Source organism: Pelecanus crispus, chromosome 3 (genome assembly GCF_030463565.1).
Source record: "Pelecanus crispus isolate bPelCri1 chromosome 3, bPelCri1.pri, whole genome shotgun sequence".
Taxonomy (NCBI): Eukaryota; Metazoa; Chordata; class Aves; order Pelecaniformes; family Pelecanidae; genus Pelecanus; species Pelecanus crispus.
The window spans coordinates 115,943,716-115,960,240 of NC_134645.1; the positions used below are offsets into that span (position 1 = coordinate 115,943,716).

Consider the following 16,525-nt stretch of genomic DNA (forward strand, 5'->3'; position numbering starts at 1 on the left):
AAAGAAAGCTTTCCATTTCAGTCTTACTGCAAATTGGTGCTGTATTTAGCTACAAAAGATCTGTTTAAATGATAGTACTTGCTGGGGGTGGCACCGGTGATGGTGGTGTTGGTTCTCTTGGGATCACTCTTGGAAAAAGAGAGTAATATCTGAGCCAAATATCAAGACATCTCCCTGAGATGAGGGCATGGCTTCTCATCACCCCATTCCTCTTTCTTGAGTGGTGAAGCCACCTGAGATCTGAAACAAGTCTAGCCGAGACCTTCTGTCAAATCCACCCATGGCTATACATGGCCTGTGCTGGAGTTCAGCTGACATCCTTTGGTGCAAATGTAGTTTCATATACCAAAAAAAAAAAAAAAGTTGAGAAACAGTGGTTCTCTGAAATTACACCAAATGGAAAATCAAAGGTGGGAATATTTTAAGGAGAGTGGCAAACAGAGGGAGCAGACTGAGAGGAGGTAAGGGACAAGGGAGGAAGTTGCTGTTGGCAGTGTACTGTGCGGCAGATTTCCCTTGTGTTACTGCATGAGCATTTAACTCGCAATTTAATTTTTAAGCTGCTAACTTGTAGGCTATAACACAGGCCTTGCAGACAAACAATGTCAGTGCATGAATCTCCTTGGAAGAGGCAAGGCTGCTGCATCATTTGCGCCTGCAGACTAACCCAGAGCTGGGAGCAGTGCTGAGGGAGGGAGGAGCTGCATGTCAGAAAAATTGAGATCAACTGCATCTGCCAGCAAGGGGAGTGGCTGCCAGGGACATTAGGAGCAGGAACACCACCACAGTCCCTGCAAATGGGCCCACAAAGTCCACAGTGAGACAGACAGCACCGTACAGAGCACAGTCAGCAAGAAGCAAGCTGAAAGGCACAGGCTATTCTTGGCTCCAACTTTGATATTTGTTGAGCTAATTACATGACAAATGCAGCTGATCTCAATTTTTCTGGCAGGCAGCTCCTCCCTCCCTCCCATATCAGACAAGCTTGCTCCAAGGAGGAATAATTAAGATGTACAGTTAGAACAACTGGATTTGATCAATGAACATGGCAAAAGAGAGCAAAAGCTTTGATGGCCTAAGGCTTGGGGAAACGGAGGTTGTCCTGGTTTCAGCTGGGATAGAGTTAATTTTCTTCCTAGCAGCAGGCATAGTGCTATGTTTTTGATTTAGTAGAAGAATATTGATAACACACTGATGTTTTCAGTTGTTGCTGAGTACTGCTTATGCTAGTCAAGGACTTTTCAGCTTCCCATGCTCTGCCAGGTACACAAGAAACTGGGAGGGGGCACAGCCAGAATAGTTGATCCCAACTGACCAAAGGGCTATTCCATACCATATGATGTCATGCTCAGTATAGAAACTGGGGGGAGTTGGCCAGGGAGCAGTGATCGCTGCTTGGGAACTGTCTGGGTATCAGTTGGTGTATTTTAAAATCAATTGAAAAAGTGGAAAAGGACCACTAAGATTCTGTGGAAGCCAGGAGTAGGGCAGCTGTGAGATGAAGGACATCAGTATCCCAAAGCCCAGAATATCTGCTCAGCATCATCCAACTTAAAATGAGAAACTTATGTCTCGCTTAAAAACACACCACCATTACTACAAAGATTTATTCCTCCCACAAGTACTAAAAGTCAGCTAGCAAAACCCTTTTTTTTTTTTATACACAAGATGCTCAAGAAGATTAACAGTTCTTTCTAAGCACTTGATACTCTCCTTAGACATGACTTACCACCATCTGAGGCTATGACATACCTGGTGTGGAAAAGGAAAGAACTGAGGTCAGCTACATCTCTTTTGGGGAGCATCATAAGTTAATCAAAACGCTTATTAGCATGTGGCCACTGTCCTGACCTCCAGCAGAGAAAACAGATGTAATTGAGACAAACCCCTAATGAAATAGCTAAAGCAACCAATCAAACTAAATGGGAGATCAAGAAACTAATTGGCAGCCTGCCAAATTCCTCTCGGGGAAGCTTACTAATTAGCTTCCACAAGTGATTGCCTTCAAACTACCTACTGGACATGGTGTCCACTGGCTGTGAGTAGAGGAAGCCAGACTGTGCCGCTTGCCTACCAGGGCACTAGTTGCTAGTGCAGGTATCATGTAAGGTCTTACTACAGCCATACTCCCTTCTGGCTCAACCATCCCTAGCCTTTGGACAGGCAGGTTTAAAAAGTAGCTACATCCCCTTTAGACAACTGCAGGCTTTCCAAGAGTACTTTGTCTGCATAGCTGTTAGGATATCTCCACAGTTCAAATGCACTCAGCTCTCACAGGGGGGCAAGATTTAGATGTGAAACTGTTACAGTATTAACATTTGGCTACCATTCATTACTTTGGCTTTCATGCTAAGAATCATTAAGTGTCCACATGAATTTGGAGAAGCTAAAAGAAACCCTGGTTGGGATGCAGGGAGGTTTGGTGGTTTGTTTTTTTTTTTGAGATTATGGCTATCGCTCCACTGTATGTATGTACTGAAGTTTGCACCAGCATAGCTCAGTAGCCAAACAGCTGGCTACTGCATGCCTAAGAATAAAGGCAAGTGCTTTTTCAATTGCAAGCTTGAAGCTAGGAGCAAAGCAAATAAAGAAATAAGAAAAAAGTCACTTGGGATGCTTCAAGAAAATCAGGAACGAGGTACCATCACTTCTGTTTACCCTATCAGTTCAGCTAGTTAAGTGTGTAGTCTCAGCTGAAAGCACAGAATGAAGGTAAAACATCATCTTTCACAGCTGCTTGCAAGGAAACAGCTTTATTTCTCATCTTGCTAGAGTCACTGTTTCTAGCAGCAATGCTACCTTTTTGGATGACCATTTAAATTTTAACCTTACTCTAAGTTAGCTGAAGCTTTACACAGTTACCTGATACATTAACGTTTTCCTCTTTACACATCAGGCATTTGCCAAGGGATGCCTGCAGTCCAGGACCTTCTGGCAAATGGACTAGATCCAGATTTGGGACCGATTAGTTTGTTGGAAACATTTTGCAATTTTAGTGCAACAAGTGGCAGCAAGCTAGCATCAGATTAAATAGAAGTCAGAATGCTCTACTCCAGTAAGCAGACTCACTAATTTTATCAACACACCCTGTATTAGCTCCTAGTATTTACTACTTACGTAATTTATCACATTTAATCCAAAGTCAGAAGTTCAACAGGGTAGCATGTATTTCATGACATGAAATAAGAACTTCTAATTGTATTGCACGCACAAAGGATGTTGAGTCCCATCTCTTATCACCCATTTTATACTAAAGCAACAAGGGTCAGAGAGCAGTCATCACCTATTAGTCAGCCACATAGTTTCAGCTTGTTAAATTTTCCCATGACACATTTTAATCCTCACACACATAACAAGCAGCTTGTCAGTGGCAGCCATGGAGCCTGTGCTGCATTCTCTCATTAATGACTAGGTGGCATTTAAATAGCCATCAGTCCTGGCCACAGCAGTTATAGACAGCACTGCATTGAACTATGCAACTGTGTTAAGCCCACGTTCAATAGTGAAAGACAAGTGTGATTCCACAAGAATTTGCACAGTATTCAACTTGTTGGCAGTCAAGCTTTTTCTAATCACACATTAAAAAGACAGTTTAGTTTCCCTACCCATTAAGGGGTTCCTTCACTTCACTAAGTTGGGAAGGCAAGGATATGGGAGGAGATGGCAATTATATTATTTATTAATAAGCTCTGGGCTCACAGCATCTGGTCTGCCTTCATAAATGCAGAAAGAGCCATCCATGACAGATTAATTTTCAACAGATTAACCAAACACAGGACCAGTTATTTCAATATACTTTGTTTTAAAACAGGTAGGTCACAGAACACTAAGCTTTGCCCATTCTGCCATACACAAGCTACAAATACTTGTTTGACAGTTGAGGGTCAGTCTTTAGTAGCATACATGAAAAGTGAATAAAAATCCATATAAAACAATATTCAAATAGTTTCCATAGGAACACAGATAATTGTGACCCATCTCCTAGTCATTTTTGTTGCATTTATGCCAAACCTAAATTTTAAAAAAACACTTAAAAATTCTAGCAAGAATTAAGTTAATGGTCCCCCAAATGCCCTAAACTCAATGACTAACCTTGCAGTTAATTACTAAATATTACCTATACATTAATACTAGCTGAAGCACAAGTTGCTGGATATTCAATTCCGCTTTCCCAGGCACAAGAGAGTGGCAGACTAGCAACATCCTGCTCCTCCACTTCAGCTAGGAACCCTTGCTCCTTGATCTGCTGCATTAGTTGCCTAGAAAGAAAAGAATAGCAACAGTCAGAAAGTGTTTCATTACAATGTGCCAAAAAGGAGGTAAGCAAAGTACTTTTTTTTTTTTACTGCCAGGGAGCATAAAATGAACTTTTTACTCATTGTCTGCAATCCAGGCAATACTACCAGATGGAAAAAGTAAAATATAAAAAAAAAAAATCAAAGCAGGAGTCCATGCAGGTCACTTGTGGCTAGCTAGGCTTTAGGGCAAGTGCCAATACCAGCTGGTTTCACCATTTCTGAGTAGGATCTAGATCTGCAAAGATGCACCTATATACCTGTAGCTATATCTGTATACCACATGCTATACAGATTTAATGACTTAGTGCTCAATAGTTCAGAATTTCAGACCTGTGTCACTCGCTGTCCCTTATCGCACACCCTCACATTCCTGTGCAACTTGAATCATGTAAAAGTACGGATAACAGACAGGGAATGTAAAGGAGCTGACCAGTCAGAACCACACAACTCTTTCCATACTCAGAACTTCAGTTGACTGAGTTTTTGGACTTAGTTATGTTATATGCAAGGCAAGAAGTCGTGCTACTACATGGCTCCCCATATACTACTAGCTTTTACACATATGTAGTCATCTTGTTCCTTATCTTTCAGTTATCTAGCCACAGATTTAGTTGTACACCTTTATACATGTAGATTACATTCCAAAAAGCTTTTGCCTGTGCTAGAAAGATCTGTACCATAAGTTCATTGATACATTCCCCTCTGTTAAGGGCCAGCTTGTATCACAGAATTTTCTTGCCAAAACAGAAACACTGGAGGTCATAAAGGGCTGAAAGAGGGCTGCAGCCTTGGATGATGGTTATGTCTACATAATTAAGCTCAGCATGCCTCAGACCAAATACTACATTTTAACAGAAACCCAGTGCTATAGTGAAAAAGCTAATTATTCTCCTGCAGAGACATTTTTAGTTCAATTAGACACAAGTCTGGATTCTTGTGGGAAGTCTAAAAGCTTAATTTGGTTTGAGGAACACTTCAATTGACAGGAGATTTCACCAAAGGAAGGAAACAATACAAGCTTTGCTTATAGAGGCAAGGCTAGTAAAAGAATGGAGGAAGCTTCCTCTTACTTTTATGGCAGGAATTGCCATCAATTTAAGGATTTTCAGTAAATTTGAAAGCAACCCAAGAGCAAAGGTAATACTGCTGCCCAAATGCTCTCTGAAGTCTGCCTACTAAACTGGCAATGCAGAAGTAAGGGCTTCCCCTTTTACAGCCCACTTTTATACAAGATGCAGTCCGTTAACCTGTCTTGCACAGAACAGCATCCAGGTAACTTTAAACTATTGTTTAAGGCGCAGTTTCACAGTATCCTTGCACTCAAGAGGTAGTCCTGCTTTCTTTGCTTACCTGTTTCATAACTTCCCATGGAAATCTAGCACTCTACACTGAGCAATGAGCCAGAGCTCAACCTAAACCAAGAACAGCTCTCGAATAAACAGACAGATCATATTATGAAGCAGCACTATTGAGTGTTCCTCCATCCTGCAGTCAGGATTTAGCAAGCTATCAATTTAGAAGCCAGTGTACTATTAGAACTGTGACTGGTCTCTAATTACTGGTCACAGAAGCTAACTGTAAAGAATCTGCAATGATTCTGTACACTGTGCAAGAATGAAAAACACCAGCTAGAAGCCCAGGTTAATGAAAAGACTCCTAACATTGCCCCTTTAAAAGCACCTCTCCTGGAAATGACTACATCAGAGAAGAGTAATTGTTAGTGTTAGCATTAGTTCTAAGCACACAGCAAAAACCTTCAGAGGCTTTGCCTTCTTCCACATCACAAGGAGGTTTTTACAAGAGCTAGGTCACCAAAACTATGGCCCTGTTTGTTAAGGGGCAGCCAACTGACATCAGCTATTCATTACAGTCATCTGTATCAAAAGCACTGATGGATCAAGATACTTCATTACTAACCATGCTGGTCTTGACATCACATAGTGTATTGTTGGCCTCTGGAATCCATTGAAAGTAGAAGCTGCTGCAACAGTATAGGCACCCATGTTTTCAAACAGGATCCAGTCACCAACTTGCAACTCTGGCATATTAAAACGCTCAACAATACGATCTAGGCCATCGCATGTTGGTCCCCATATGCTGCAGGAATAGCAGCTGTCATCTGGTTTAGGCCGCTAAAGAAGAAAATTGAGTATAATTAGTTTGACTATCAAAACAGAGCTTCCAGAAGTAATATCATAATTAGTATAACATTCCACCTCACAGAGAAGAAGAGAAGCTGCTTGCAGGTCCTTCTCCACCCTTGGCTTTGAATTAATTCCACTGCATACTTCATATGTCAAATGCCAAATTCTGGCAACATGAAGGGAGCAGTCAACAGAGAAGTGACTGCTGTGACAAGGATTCTCCTACATCCATTATACATGACTAGTATGTGATACTTCTGAATGAGCATACCTTTTGCAGAACTGGTTTAACATGTGCGTGATCATACAAGATGCAGTTGAATGATCCATAGACACCATCATTCACATAGTACATAAGAGTTTTGTCATTTGCATCCTCTTCATCTGGAAGACATTGAGACACCAGTAAGAGAATGTTTGGAAAGAAACACACAGTTGGCTAGAAGTAAGATTAGGCCTAGATTTACATACCATCAGAACCTGTTTGCTCCTTTAATACAATTTTTTTTGCAATGATGTTGACTGCCAGCGTGAATGCTGATGCAACATAGTATCTTCCTGGCTCTGCAATAATATTTATTCCAGAATCCAAAGGAAAGTATTTATCGAGTGCTGGGTTGATTACATTTGTGATCTAGGGAAGAAACAGTTGCCAATGTTAGGGCTTCAGCAGTTACTCAGGTGCTGTTTTAGAAGTCTGAGATGAAGTCAGACTTTCATGGTCACAATGAATGGTCAAGTGTGTAATAACTATGAGCATATTGTAATCTCTATTGATTGCTTTTGCTTTATTTTCCCATTCAAAATTTTGTCTGCAATTAAGTTTGCACAAAACAACAAAAGCAGACATCACTTGCAGCTTAAAAATTTAAGTGACCAAACAGCTCGTGTTTGAGTCTAAAGAAAATCACCCTCCTAGACTCATTAAACCAGCATTAATGCCCTCCAAGTCCTCACACTTCAATTTTAATTTCTGGTCCACTTGTAGTTCTGCTGATAATACAATATCCTCCGGCTTAGCTTCTTCAGGATGCAGTATCTCACAGGATCTTAAGAATACAGAAGGCTTTATCATTACATTTGAAATTCAGTTGCATTCATGTGCAATTATTTCCAAGTTCTGAAGTTATCAGTGATTATTAACCTGCCTCCAGCCACAGCATGGCTGTGTTATGCCATGGAGCCCAATGACAACATCATTTGCTCTTGATGCTTCATGTAAGCCAATACTGCACTATGAGAAGCCAGCCTTCATTAAGAGGTATTACAAGTGAGACAACATTAGCCCAGATTATTAGCAGAAAACCTCACATTATGCAACTTATTTGCTGTCTCCTTGTGTAAATATGTAACATTATTTAAAAACACATTAGGTTCAACTGGCAGGCGATCTGACAACACTGCTCTAAGTTGAAGTCCTATTAATAGCCAGCCTCCATGTCTCTTCTGAAAACAGAGCTATTTCTGTGTGAAAGCAGACTGGAGAACACTGATCAATGAAAAAAACGATCCAAAAGCTAGTTGTAAATCAGATCAGACACTGATCTAGTTTGCTGCCACTCAGAAGGACAGTATGGGTTCAGGACTACCTTTTCACCCTACTTTGGAGCACTGCCAATCTAGATAGTCTGAAGTACAGCATCTACTGGAAGAAGTCTATGCCAGTAAGAATCAAGCCTGCAATTAAAACCTGCTTTACAAGTTTGATATCTCTGCATGTTTACGCAGTCATTCAGCTATGTATCTAACGGGTTCATCTCATTTTCCATTTTCAGATTAATTCTCCTTTTCCTCTAAATTAAGTTTCTGACCAAGCAGACAAACTTTCTTGCAAATGTGTCTGCATACAAATAGAAAAAGCAGTATTTTGTTCAATCCAGATCAACATTCAAAAATACTCCACAACCTGAGAAGTTCTTAGCAAAGCTATACCTCTTCAAATTTAAGCTTGACATCTTCAGAGCCAGGGAAGCCACCACCAATATCAAGCAGATACATATTGAAGCCAAGTTCAGCCTAAAATGAGATTAATGGCAATACTGTCAAGAAAACAGTTCTTAGTTTATCATTTTAGCTTAAAAAATAATGTAACGTAATCTTATTAAGATTTGGAACAAAGCTAACTCATGTTCAAGTAAGTCACTTGAGTCTGAGCTGCTGATTTTAGCACATCTGTAGATGAGTTTTGCAGAACTGGTCAAAGCCACCATGACCTCAAAATTCCAACAAGAAGTTAGTGACAGCTAGCTTTTAACCCTGTAACAGTTTTACACTTGATTCGGTTTTGCCACAACAGTTAAGCAGTAGTTCCAGAGAAAGTAGAACTAGACTTACTCCCATATCAAACACACAGCGGGCATCAGAAATGGCTTGAACAAAGGTCTCTGGGTCTGTACATCCACTTCCAACATGGAAACTACAAAGAGATACAAAATATCAGTTGCTATTTGGCAAGTTAGTCAAGAAGTTTATACAAAACTCAAGTCACCATGTGCAAAGGCATCTCTATTGTCAGGCAGAGACCATTTAAAGAAATCTTATTTAATATGACTGTATTTTGATCTTATCAACTCACCTAACTCCAATGATGGCAAGGTCAAGTTCTTTTGCACGCTCCAGAAGAAGCCTGCTAGTCTTAAGTGTAGCTCCAAATTTAACACTCAGACGACAAACTGCTTTGGAGTCATCAGTTGTAATGCGCAAGACTAACCTAGAAAAAAAGAAAAAAATGAGAGTTTAAGTTCCAGTATAAAAGACATCATCAGACAGGTATGACCTTAGAATGAGATTGAGCTTAAACATACAAGCTTTCCTCTCTGTCTCTTCCTAATGCACCTGTAAACTACACAGGATTAGGTTTCACTGGCTAGAAGTAGGGTTTTCTCATAATTTTGCAGCCTATCTTAACCAATGAAGAACAAGTTTCAGGTAACAGCAGATGTTTCCATAACTTGGGAACCCAAGCAAGAATTATAAAACCATTAGCATAACTTACTTGGCTTTTGGATGGGCCCTTGCAACTTTCATTAGTTCTACTTCACTATCAAATGTCATCATCTGTACACCACTGCTGGCAGCATGCTTGATTTGAGATACTTGTTTGCAGGGATTTGCATATATTATTCGCTCGGGAGGTACGCCAATGCTCTGTACCAGCTGTATTTCCGTCTGAAGAAAGAACAGATTACACTTGTGAAAGATATTTCTAGATGGATGATCAAACTAATCAGTACAACAAGTGACACCTCTTCGTTATGCTTTAATTTTATATGAATGCATCTTGCAAAGCTGAACATGTATTAGTGTCACAGATCAGAACGCAGTCGAGATCTTACCTTACTGGCGCAATCAAATCCTGCACCAAGAACAGCAAGTGTCTTCACTACAGCTTTGCTGTCATTACATTTTACGGCATAGAAGGGGGTTACCCGAGGAAGGGCTTTATGCCATCGCATGTGCTTCTTTACAATATCCCCGAGGTCAGCAACATAGAAGGCATCTTTATCATCCTAGAGCAAATACACATCTTAAAGTTACAAACAAAAGATAACAGGATAAGCCTAGAGGTCAGCATTTGACGAGGAGGTTGCCTTGCAGAAGATCTGCAAAGACAGCTTGTTCCATTAGTTTATAAATTTGCAGCGTCACAAAATGCAGCAATCTTCCTACCATACTTACAGAAGATGACACTTCATTTATTTTTTGGTCAAGGATATCCTTGGCAGTAAAGCCTTCGTCAAGAAAAGTGAATTCAAATTCTTCGTTACTGAAGCTATTCATGATTTCCGAGATTTCAGGTTTACGTGAAAGGACTTAAGTACAAACTGTTGATACAAATAAAGCCATGCATTACTTCATTTGAAGTCATATGGTTTACATTCACTACTTCACTTAAAATCATATAATTTACAATTATACAAATCCTACAGTGATCACTAACAGCAGCATAGATTAGGAACTTACACAGATGACAGATCAGATTTAATCAGAACCAAGGAGGCACTCCACAAAATAATCTTGCTAGCCTGAAGGCAAGTTCTCCTCTGTTCAGCAACTGTATGATGTACTCAACCTATTCAAAAAAACAAAACAAAAAATTGTCAGATATTATTAGTCTAAGTGCCTGAAGTTTCCACTGTCTTTTCCTTCACCTCCACATCAGAGTTGTTAATACTATGGTTAGTGCCAGTGCCAACCTACTTACCACTTATTTTTTTAACAACTCTTCAGCACTATTGTAGCTCACCAGTTTCTGGGAAAAGGGCTTACATGTTACTACAGATGGAATCTGAGGATGTTACTGACCTCTGAGTAGTAACAACTCCCACTATGTCAAAGCCAGTCAAATATCTGACTTCTCACTACAGTTCAGACTATGCATAAACCAGCCACAAGATCAGGGCTTTCCTTGAAGTTGCTGTGCTGGTGGTTAGAGTTTCCCTGTTCTATGAATGACCTCTAGGCTACATAAAAAAAACCCTCAGCTGTCAGGAGTGGCAGATACAGACTAAAAGAGTGGTTCCTAACTGTGATCTGCAGACAAAGTCTTAACAGTGATCCCAATTACCCCTTTATAACAGGATTTTACAGTAGTTCATAACAAATATTCATTGTTAACAGAAATCTACCAGCCAAGCAGAAAGTCCCTTGAGAACCAGAACTAAATAGCAAAAATACATTCCTCTGCCATCCAAGACCTATGAAGTCCATAGCAAAACATATGAGTCACCCTTTTACCGGGCCGTCCAAATAGAGAATGACAGTCTACTCTGCTAAGCTGTTAACTCAAGCAGAAGTGTGTACTACCTTTTAAAGCGTCATGCAGTGCAAGTGACTCATATGGAAGATAAGGTTTCATGTAGCTGGGTCCAGCCCTCTTCCTTCTCTCAGCATTTTTTTTTTTTTTTTTTACCCTCAACCTACTCATACAGATTGGGGCTGAAGATATGCAAACTCTAAATTATGCACTAATCTTTAGTTCCATCAGTGTTTCCTCTATTTTCAAAAAAGCTGGCTATAAACTGTATGAAAAACAACGTATGTTTTACAGCTGTTACAGATTAATGAGGTTCTAAGACAAACACTGCGTATACTACAATCCATTAAACTTTATCTACTGAATGAGTTTGAGAAGTCAGCGATTATACAACTTCATAGCAGCCTTCAGAAACATATGGCACCTGAACTGCCAGTGTCAAGAACTACTCCTTGCATTTTGATCAATTCTCACTTATCAGAGACAAATCAGATTTGAGATTCAAAGTAGATTAAGCTTTAGCTCTAATGAAATAAAACCCAACAATCCACCAAGCCTCATTCTCCCCCTGCTCTCATTCACATGCAGTGTTAATTCTCCCAGAAGCTGGATTAAAGTCTTCTCTTAAAAGCCTCTTTGAAAGGACCATAAGGAACAGCAAATTAAACACTACTCAGGAAACTGTTTGTTGCTAAAGAGAAGCTGCATCTTATCATAGGATGATTTCAACAAGATGTTTCAGCTTTGCAGAACGCAGTTCAGGGACTTCCAGCTGTGGTTAAGAGAAGTGAACACCATCAGGAAGAATTTAGTTTCTCCTCCCCCTCTCCACAGAGCTGCACAAAAAGCACTTTTCCTATTAACCTCTAAAAGGGCAATTACTTTTGCTGGTCACAGCAGACTTTGTTAAGAAGTTCTTGCAAACTTTCCACCTCCACCTTACTCCGCGCGTTTAACTACAGCGTAATTACACAGAACACAGACAGCACATGAGCCTGTAGATGCCAATTGTAGCCCCTCAGTGTGTATTTCTATTCGGATTGTGTGCAAACCGTCTGCAGCCTCCCAGAAGAAAGGCAATTTGTGCTCATTTAGAAGTTGTTCTCCAGAACATTCCCTTATTCAGCAGCTGTATTTAGACACAGCTGACTCACGCCTGCAGCCTCCGTAGTCAAATACCAAAGCTGCGTCTAGAAAGGCTGCCCGAGGGGCTCCTGACCCCGGCGTTAGCAGACCGCTGCTGCGGGGAAGGAGGCTGCGGCCCGGCCCCCGCCGCCGGTCTCCTGCCCTGCGGCCCCGCACGGCCCCTCAGCGGAGCCGGCTGCCCGCCTGGGCTCGGCCCGCGCTGCCTGAGCCGGCAGCGGGGCAACCAAGGCCCCAGCCTCCCGCACGGAGGCTTCCCGAGGCGTTTTTCAGTTCGCCCGGGGGCACGTCTTCAGCAAAGCCTCCTTCTGCCCGCAGCCCGGCCCCGAGGCGCCGGCGCCCCGCAGCAGAAGGGCTCCCGCCTGCGGCCGGGGCCCGGCCAGCCCGCCGCTGCGCAAGGGCGAGGAAGGGCGCCCGGAGCCATGTTCCTGCCACGCACCTGCCTCTCCCACCCCGGAAACAGCCCGGCGGCCACGGCGGGGCCGTCCCCTCCCGAGCTGCCGGGACGCGCCGCCAACACCTCCCCCGGCAGAGCCGGCCCGACCCGTTCGCAGCCGCCCGGAGCCTGCCCCGCTCCCCGCCGGGGCCGGGGATTCCCCGGGCGGCGGGGGGAGGCCCCGCACCCCGCGGCAGAGCCGGCTCCCAGCCCGGGCCGCTTGGCAGCGGCCCCAGAGACACGTGGCTGCGCGCCGGCCGGCTTCCGCCCAGCGCCCCGGCCCCGCCGCGGCCCGGCCCGGCCGCCGCCCGCCTCACCTCAGGCAGCGGGAGCCGCTGTCGAGCCTCGGCGGCCGCCCCCCTCGCTCCGAGCCGCCTCCGCCTCCTCCAGCGAGCCGGGCGCGGTGCGGGGAGCCGGGCGGGATGCGCCCTGCCGCCTGAGGAGCAGCGCGGCCTGCGCAGCGAGCGGGGCGCCGCGGCTGACAAAGCTCCGGCGCCGCTCCGCCCTCGCCTATATAGGCACTGGTCGCTATGGCGACGCACCAGCTCAAACCAGCCCCGATCGGCTGGGACCGGGTAGGGACTCCGGCGAGCCGCTATTGTGACGTCGGCGGCGAACGCGCGGAGGCCGCGCCCCCGCCCACCCCAGCCCCCGCCGTGCGCCGAGCGCGTTCGGTCTCTGCCGCGGCCTCCGCCGCCCCCCGCCCCCGCCCCGGGCCGCCCTCCCCGCGCCTCCCCGCCGCCGTGGGGCCCGCGGGCGGGCGGCCCTGCAGCCCGGCAGGTGCAGGGGCCTCGGCGCCCCGGCCCGCGGTGCGCGACCCTCGGGCGCGCTGCTCGACGTGGCGAGGCGGCTGCGGGAGGCCGGAGGGCTCTGGCTGCCGGGGGGATGCTTTTGGCAGGTGCCGGAGAAGGGAAACGCTGAGCCCGTGTGCCATCCGTGGGGTGACCCTTCGGGAGCGTTTGTCCCCCCGAAGCCGCCCCGTTGGCGTGGTGCCCACGGCCCCTGTGGTTCACGGGCCGGCACCGGCCGCTGCCTCTGCCTCCATCCCCGCCTGCCGAGGCCGTCATCCAAAACACTTCTAACACCGGCCATTGTTTTTTCCTTTGCTTTTCCTTCAACACTGATACCTGTTTCCACTGTACGGGTTGTTTTGTCTCCCTGTGCGCTGACTTGTTTAAAAAATGACCTTTGGGGGAAGCTGTAAGCAGGTATAAATGCCACACTTAACTTTTAACACGCTTCTGTTTCAGCCCTGGAATGACTGCCGTGCCAAAAAGGGTATTTCTACACCCTGCCCGCTCTGGGGCATTTGCAGGAAACCTTTCTGCAGCCCACGCTGCAGGACGGAGCTCGGGGCACTCCTGCTCCACACCTCCAAATCACCAGTGGCTATTTTATTTAAGAGCTAACTGAGGGCCGTGGCTTTCTGCAGGCGGAGATATTTGGCCGGCCCCTGTCCTTCCGCACGGCTGCCAGGTGGGCACCACGCTGCAGGGAAAACCCTCAGCCCCCCGTGGAGAAAGGTGATGGGGAACACCAGCCGCTGTGGGGCACGGGATCCTGTTGTGGAGGTATGAAAAAGGCTGTGCCCACCGGCCTCGAAGGTCCCGTCCTCTCCCACCGAGCCCAGCTGGAAAACCCACCGTGTTTGGGCAGAAGCGGATCAGTGGGATGTCCTTGTCCCCACTGGCTGCAGGAGCCAGGTCAGTGGGAGCGGGGGGCAAGGCTGAGGCTGCACAAGTATCCCCTGAAGGAGTAAAATAAAGGAAAACACTAAGATCAAGCAGATAAGAAACAAAAGGCGGGTTTGAGCCACAGCCAAAAGAAATGTCTGGGGACAGAGCTGGCTTTGTTTAAAATAATTAAATGAAAGAAGGAACAAAAGCTCCTGAAGATTTAAAAAAATATATTTAGTGTGTGTGTATGTGGCCACACACACAAGCACGAATTGGGGTTTCTAAATAACAGCAAGAAGGCAGTGGGGAAGACCGTGCCAGCATGCAGCATCCACATCAGCTGGTCTCCGGGCGCTACCTTCCCTCGACAGCTATTCCCGTCGCTGCACGGCATTGCCTGTGTCAAGATAGCTCATCAAAAACCCAGAGGAGTTTCACACCTCCTCCTCTGCCGGTTAACAGGGCAAATAACTGGGCTCGCAAGTCTCTAGATTTGGCTCCATGGGCAGCAGATGCAATTTAGGTGTTGGAAAAGAGGCCGGAGAGGCAAGTGAAGGGCTGTGCCACCACTGCAGGAGCCCAGCTGCTCGCTGAGCTGGCAGAAAAGCAGGGGCTGAGGCTGGGATGCGGATGGTGTCCATCACCCGGCCCCAGCCCTCCACCATGCGCCCGGTACTGGCCGTTGTCCCCCCTCTCCCCTTCCACCCTCCAGCTGGGGCTGCGGGGGAGCCCACGGCTCCGTCCCCACTGGCGTCCGTGTTGACCGGCCTTGGCTGACGCCGGTGGGCAGCTGCCGGTGGGAGGGCACCAGCACTACTCAGGTACGGACGTGAGACGACACGGAGCCATACCTGAGCCTGGAGAGCGAAGGCAGAGATGGGCTGGACTCTGAGTGAAAAGAGGCAGCAAGAACCACTCTGGGGTGCAATTATCCGAGGAACTGACGCATTCATTAGCTGTTTGTGGGTGATTAATAGTGATGTTACATCAGCGTCTCAAAAGGATGGGATTACCAAAATGTTTTATCCCCCTCCCAGTTTTTGTCTCTGGAGGCTCCTTGAGAGCTGCCTGCGGCAAGGGCTGGCTGTGAGGGGCACAAGGTTTGCAGGAGGTGCCTCAGTACTGGGAGGGAAGGGGTCTGGCCCTGGGTCTCCATGCCGAGGGACAGCCAAGGACAGGCTTCATGCACATCAGGCGAGAGCAAGGAGGCACATCCTTTGCTGCCCGTTTTCTGGCTAGAGCCCTGAGGGCCTGGCCAAGCTGCTGTGAAGGGCATGAGGAGCTGCACAGGTACACGGGTGACAAGAGCAGAGCAGATCCGGCGTCTGAAGAGCTGGGAGATGCTCCTGCAGCTCCTCGCAAGTCACCGCCAGTTTCAAACTACCTTACACGAAGCAGCTGCATGGGCCAAAAATGTTTTCCAGAAGAGGGCACTGGAAAAGCATTTGTTGGCAGGAGACTGTGGCCACATCTTTCTGATGTTTCCCCTCCTCGCTTTCTCTCCAAGCAGGGCCCTTGCTGCTGTGGAGGGATAGGGGATGGGGAGGACTGTCTGGCTGCCCTGTAGCTGTTGGTGTCTCCTGCATCTCGCAGCAGCAGCAACCTGGCGGTCCCTGGTCCTGCTTGAGTGATGGGTCTCCTGGCTCTTGCAGACCCCCGAATTTGGGAAGAGCTGGAGTCAAGCCCCAGGTTCCTACAGACACTGGCCAGGCAGTGAGAGCTGCCCAGTGGGAGAGGGACAGGCTCCCCGGCCAGCACCATCACAGCAGATGGAGGAAACCTTGAGGTAACGCCTGACATTTCTCAACTGCTTTCTTTCCCTCCGAGTCTATCCAGGGGCTTTGCACTTAAGAAATTAAGCCTTGTGACAGCTCATGGAGGTAAGTAAACAGTACTTCCACTTTATGGATGAAAAAGTGGCATAGAGGGAGATTCAGTGATTTACCCGGGATTGCGGAGAGTAGAATCCGGATTGGGGTGTGCTGAGCCGTGGACCTGTGCGAGGTGGAGATCCTCTGCAGCCTGCGGGGTGCAGGACACATGCATGGGGGACTCCTGTGGGGCTGCCTCCG

The 16,525-nt window shown here is 46.2% G+C and overlaps 1 protein-coding gene across 1 annotated transcript; it reads right to left on the minus strand.

The window, feature by feature from the left end:
• Positions 1-1,981: 1,981 nt before the first annotated feature.
• ODC1 (ornithine decarboxylase 1) lies at positions 1,982-13,128 on the minus strand. The gene is made up of 12 exons (XM_075707272.1): positions 13,095-13,128; positions 10,406-10,514; positions 10,121-10,266; positions 9,778-9,951; positions 9,438-9,610; positions 9,018-9,152; positions 8,777-8,858; positions 8,375-8,458; positions 6,914-7,076; positions 6,714-6,826; positions 6,216-6,430; positions 1,982-4,259 (listed from the first exon to the last, which is right to left on the minus strand). The coding sequence occupies exons 3-12, from the start codon at positions 10,220-10,222 to the stop codon at positions 4,118-4,120; spliced, it is 1,383 nt and encodes a 460-aa protein (XP_075563387.1). The 5' UTR covers positions 10,223-10,266; positions 10,406-10,514; positions 13,095-13,128; the 3' UTR covers positions 1,982-4,117.
• Positions 13,129-16,525: the final 3,397 nt, after the last annotated feature.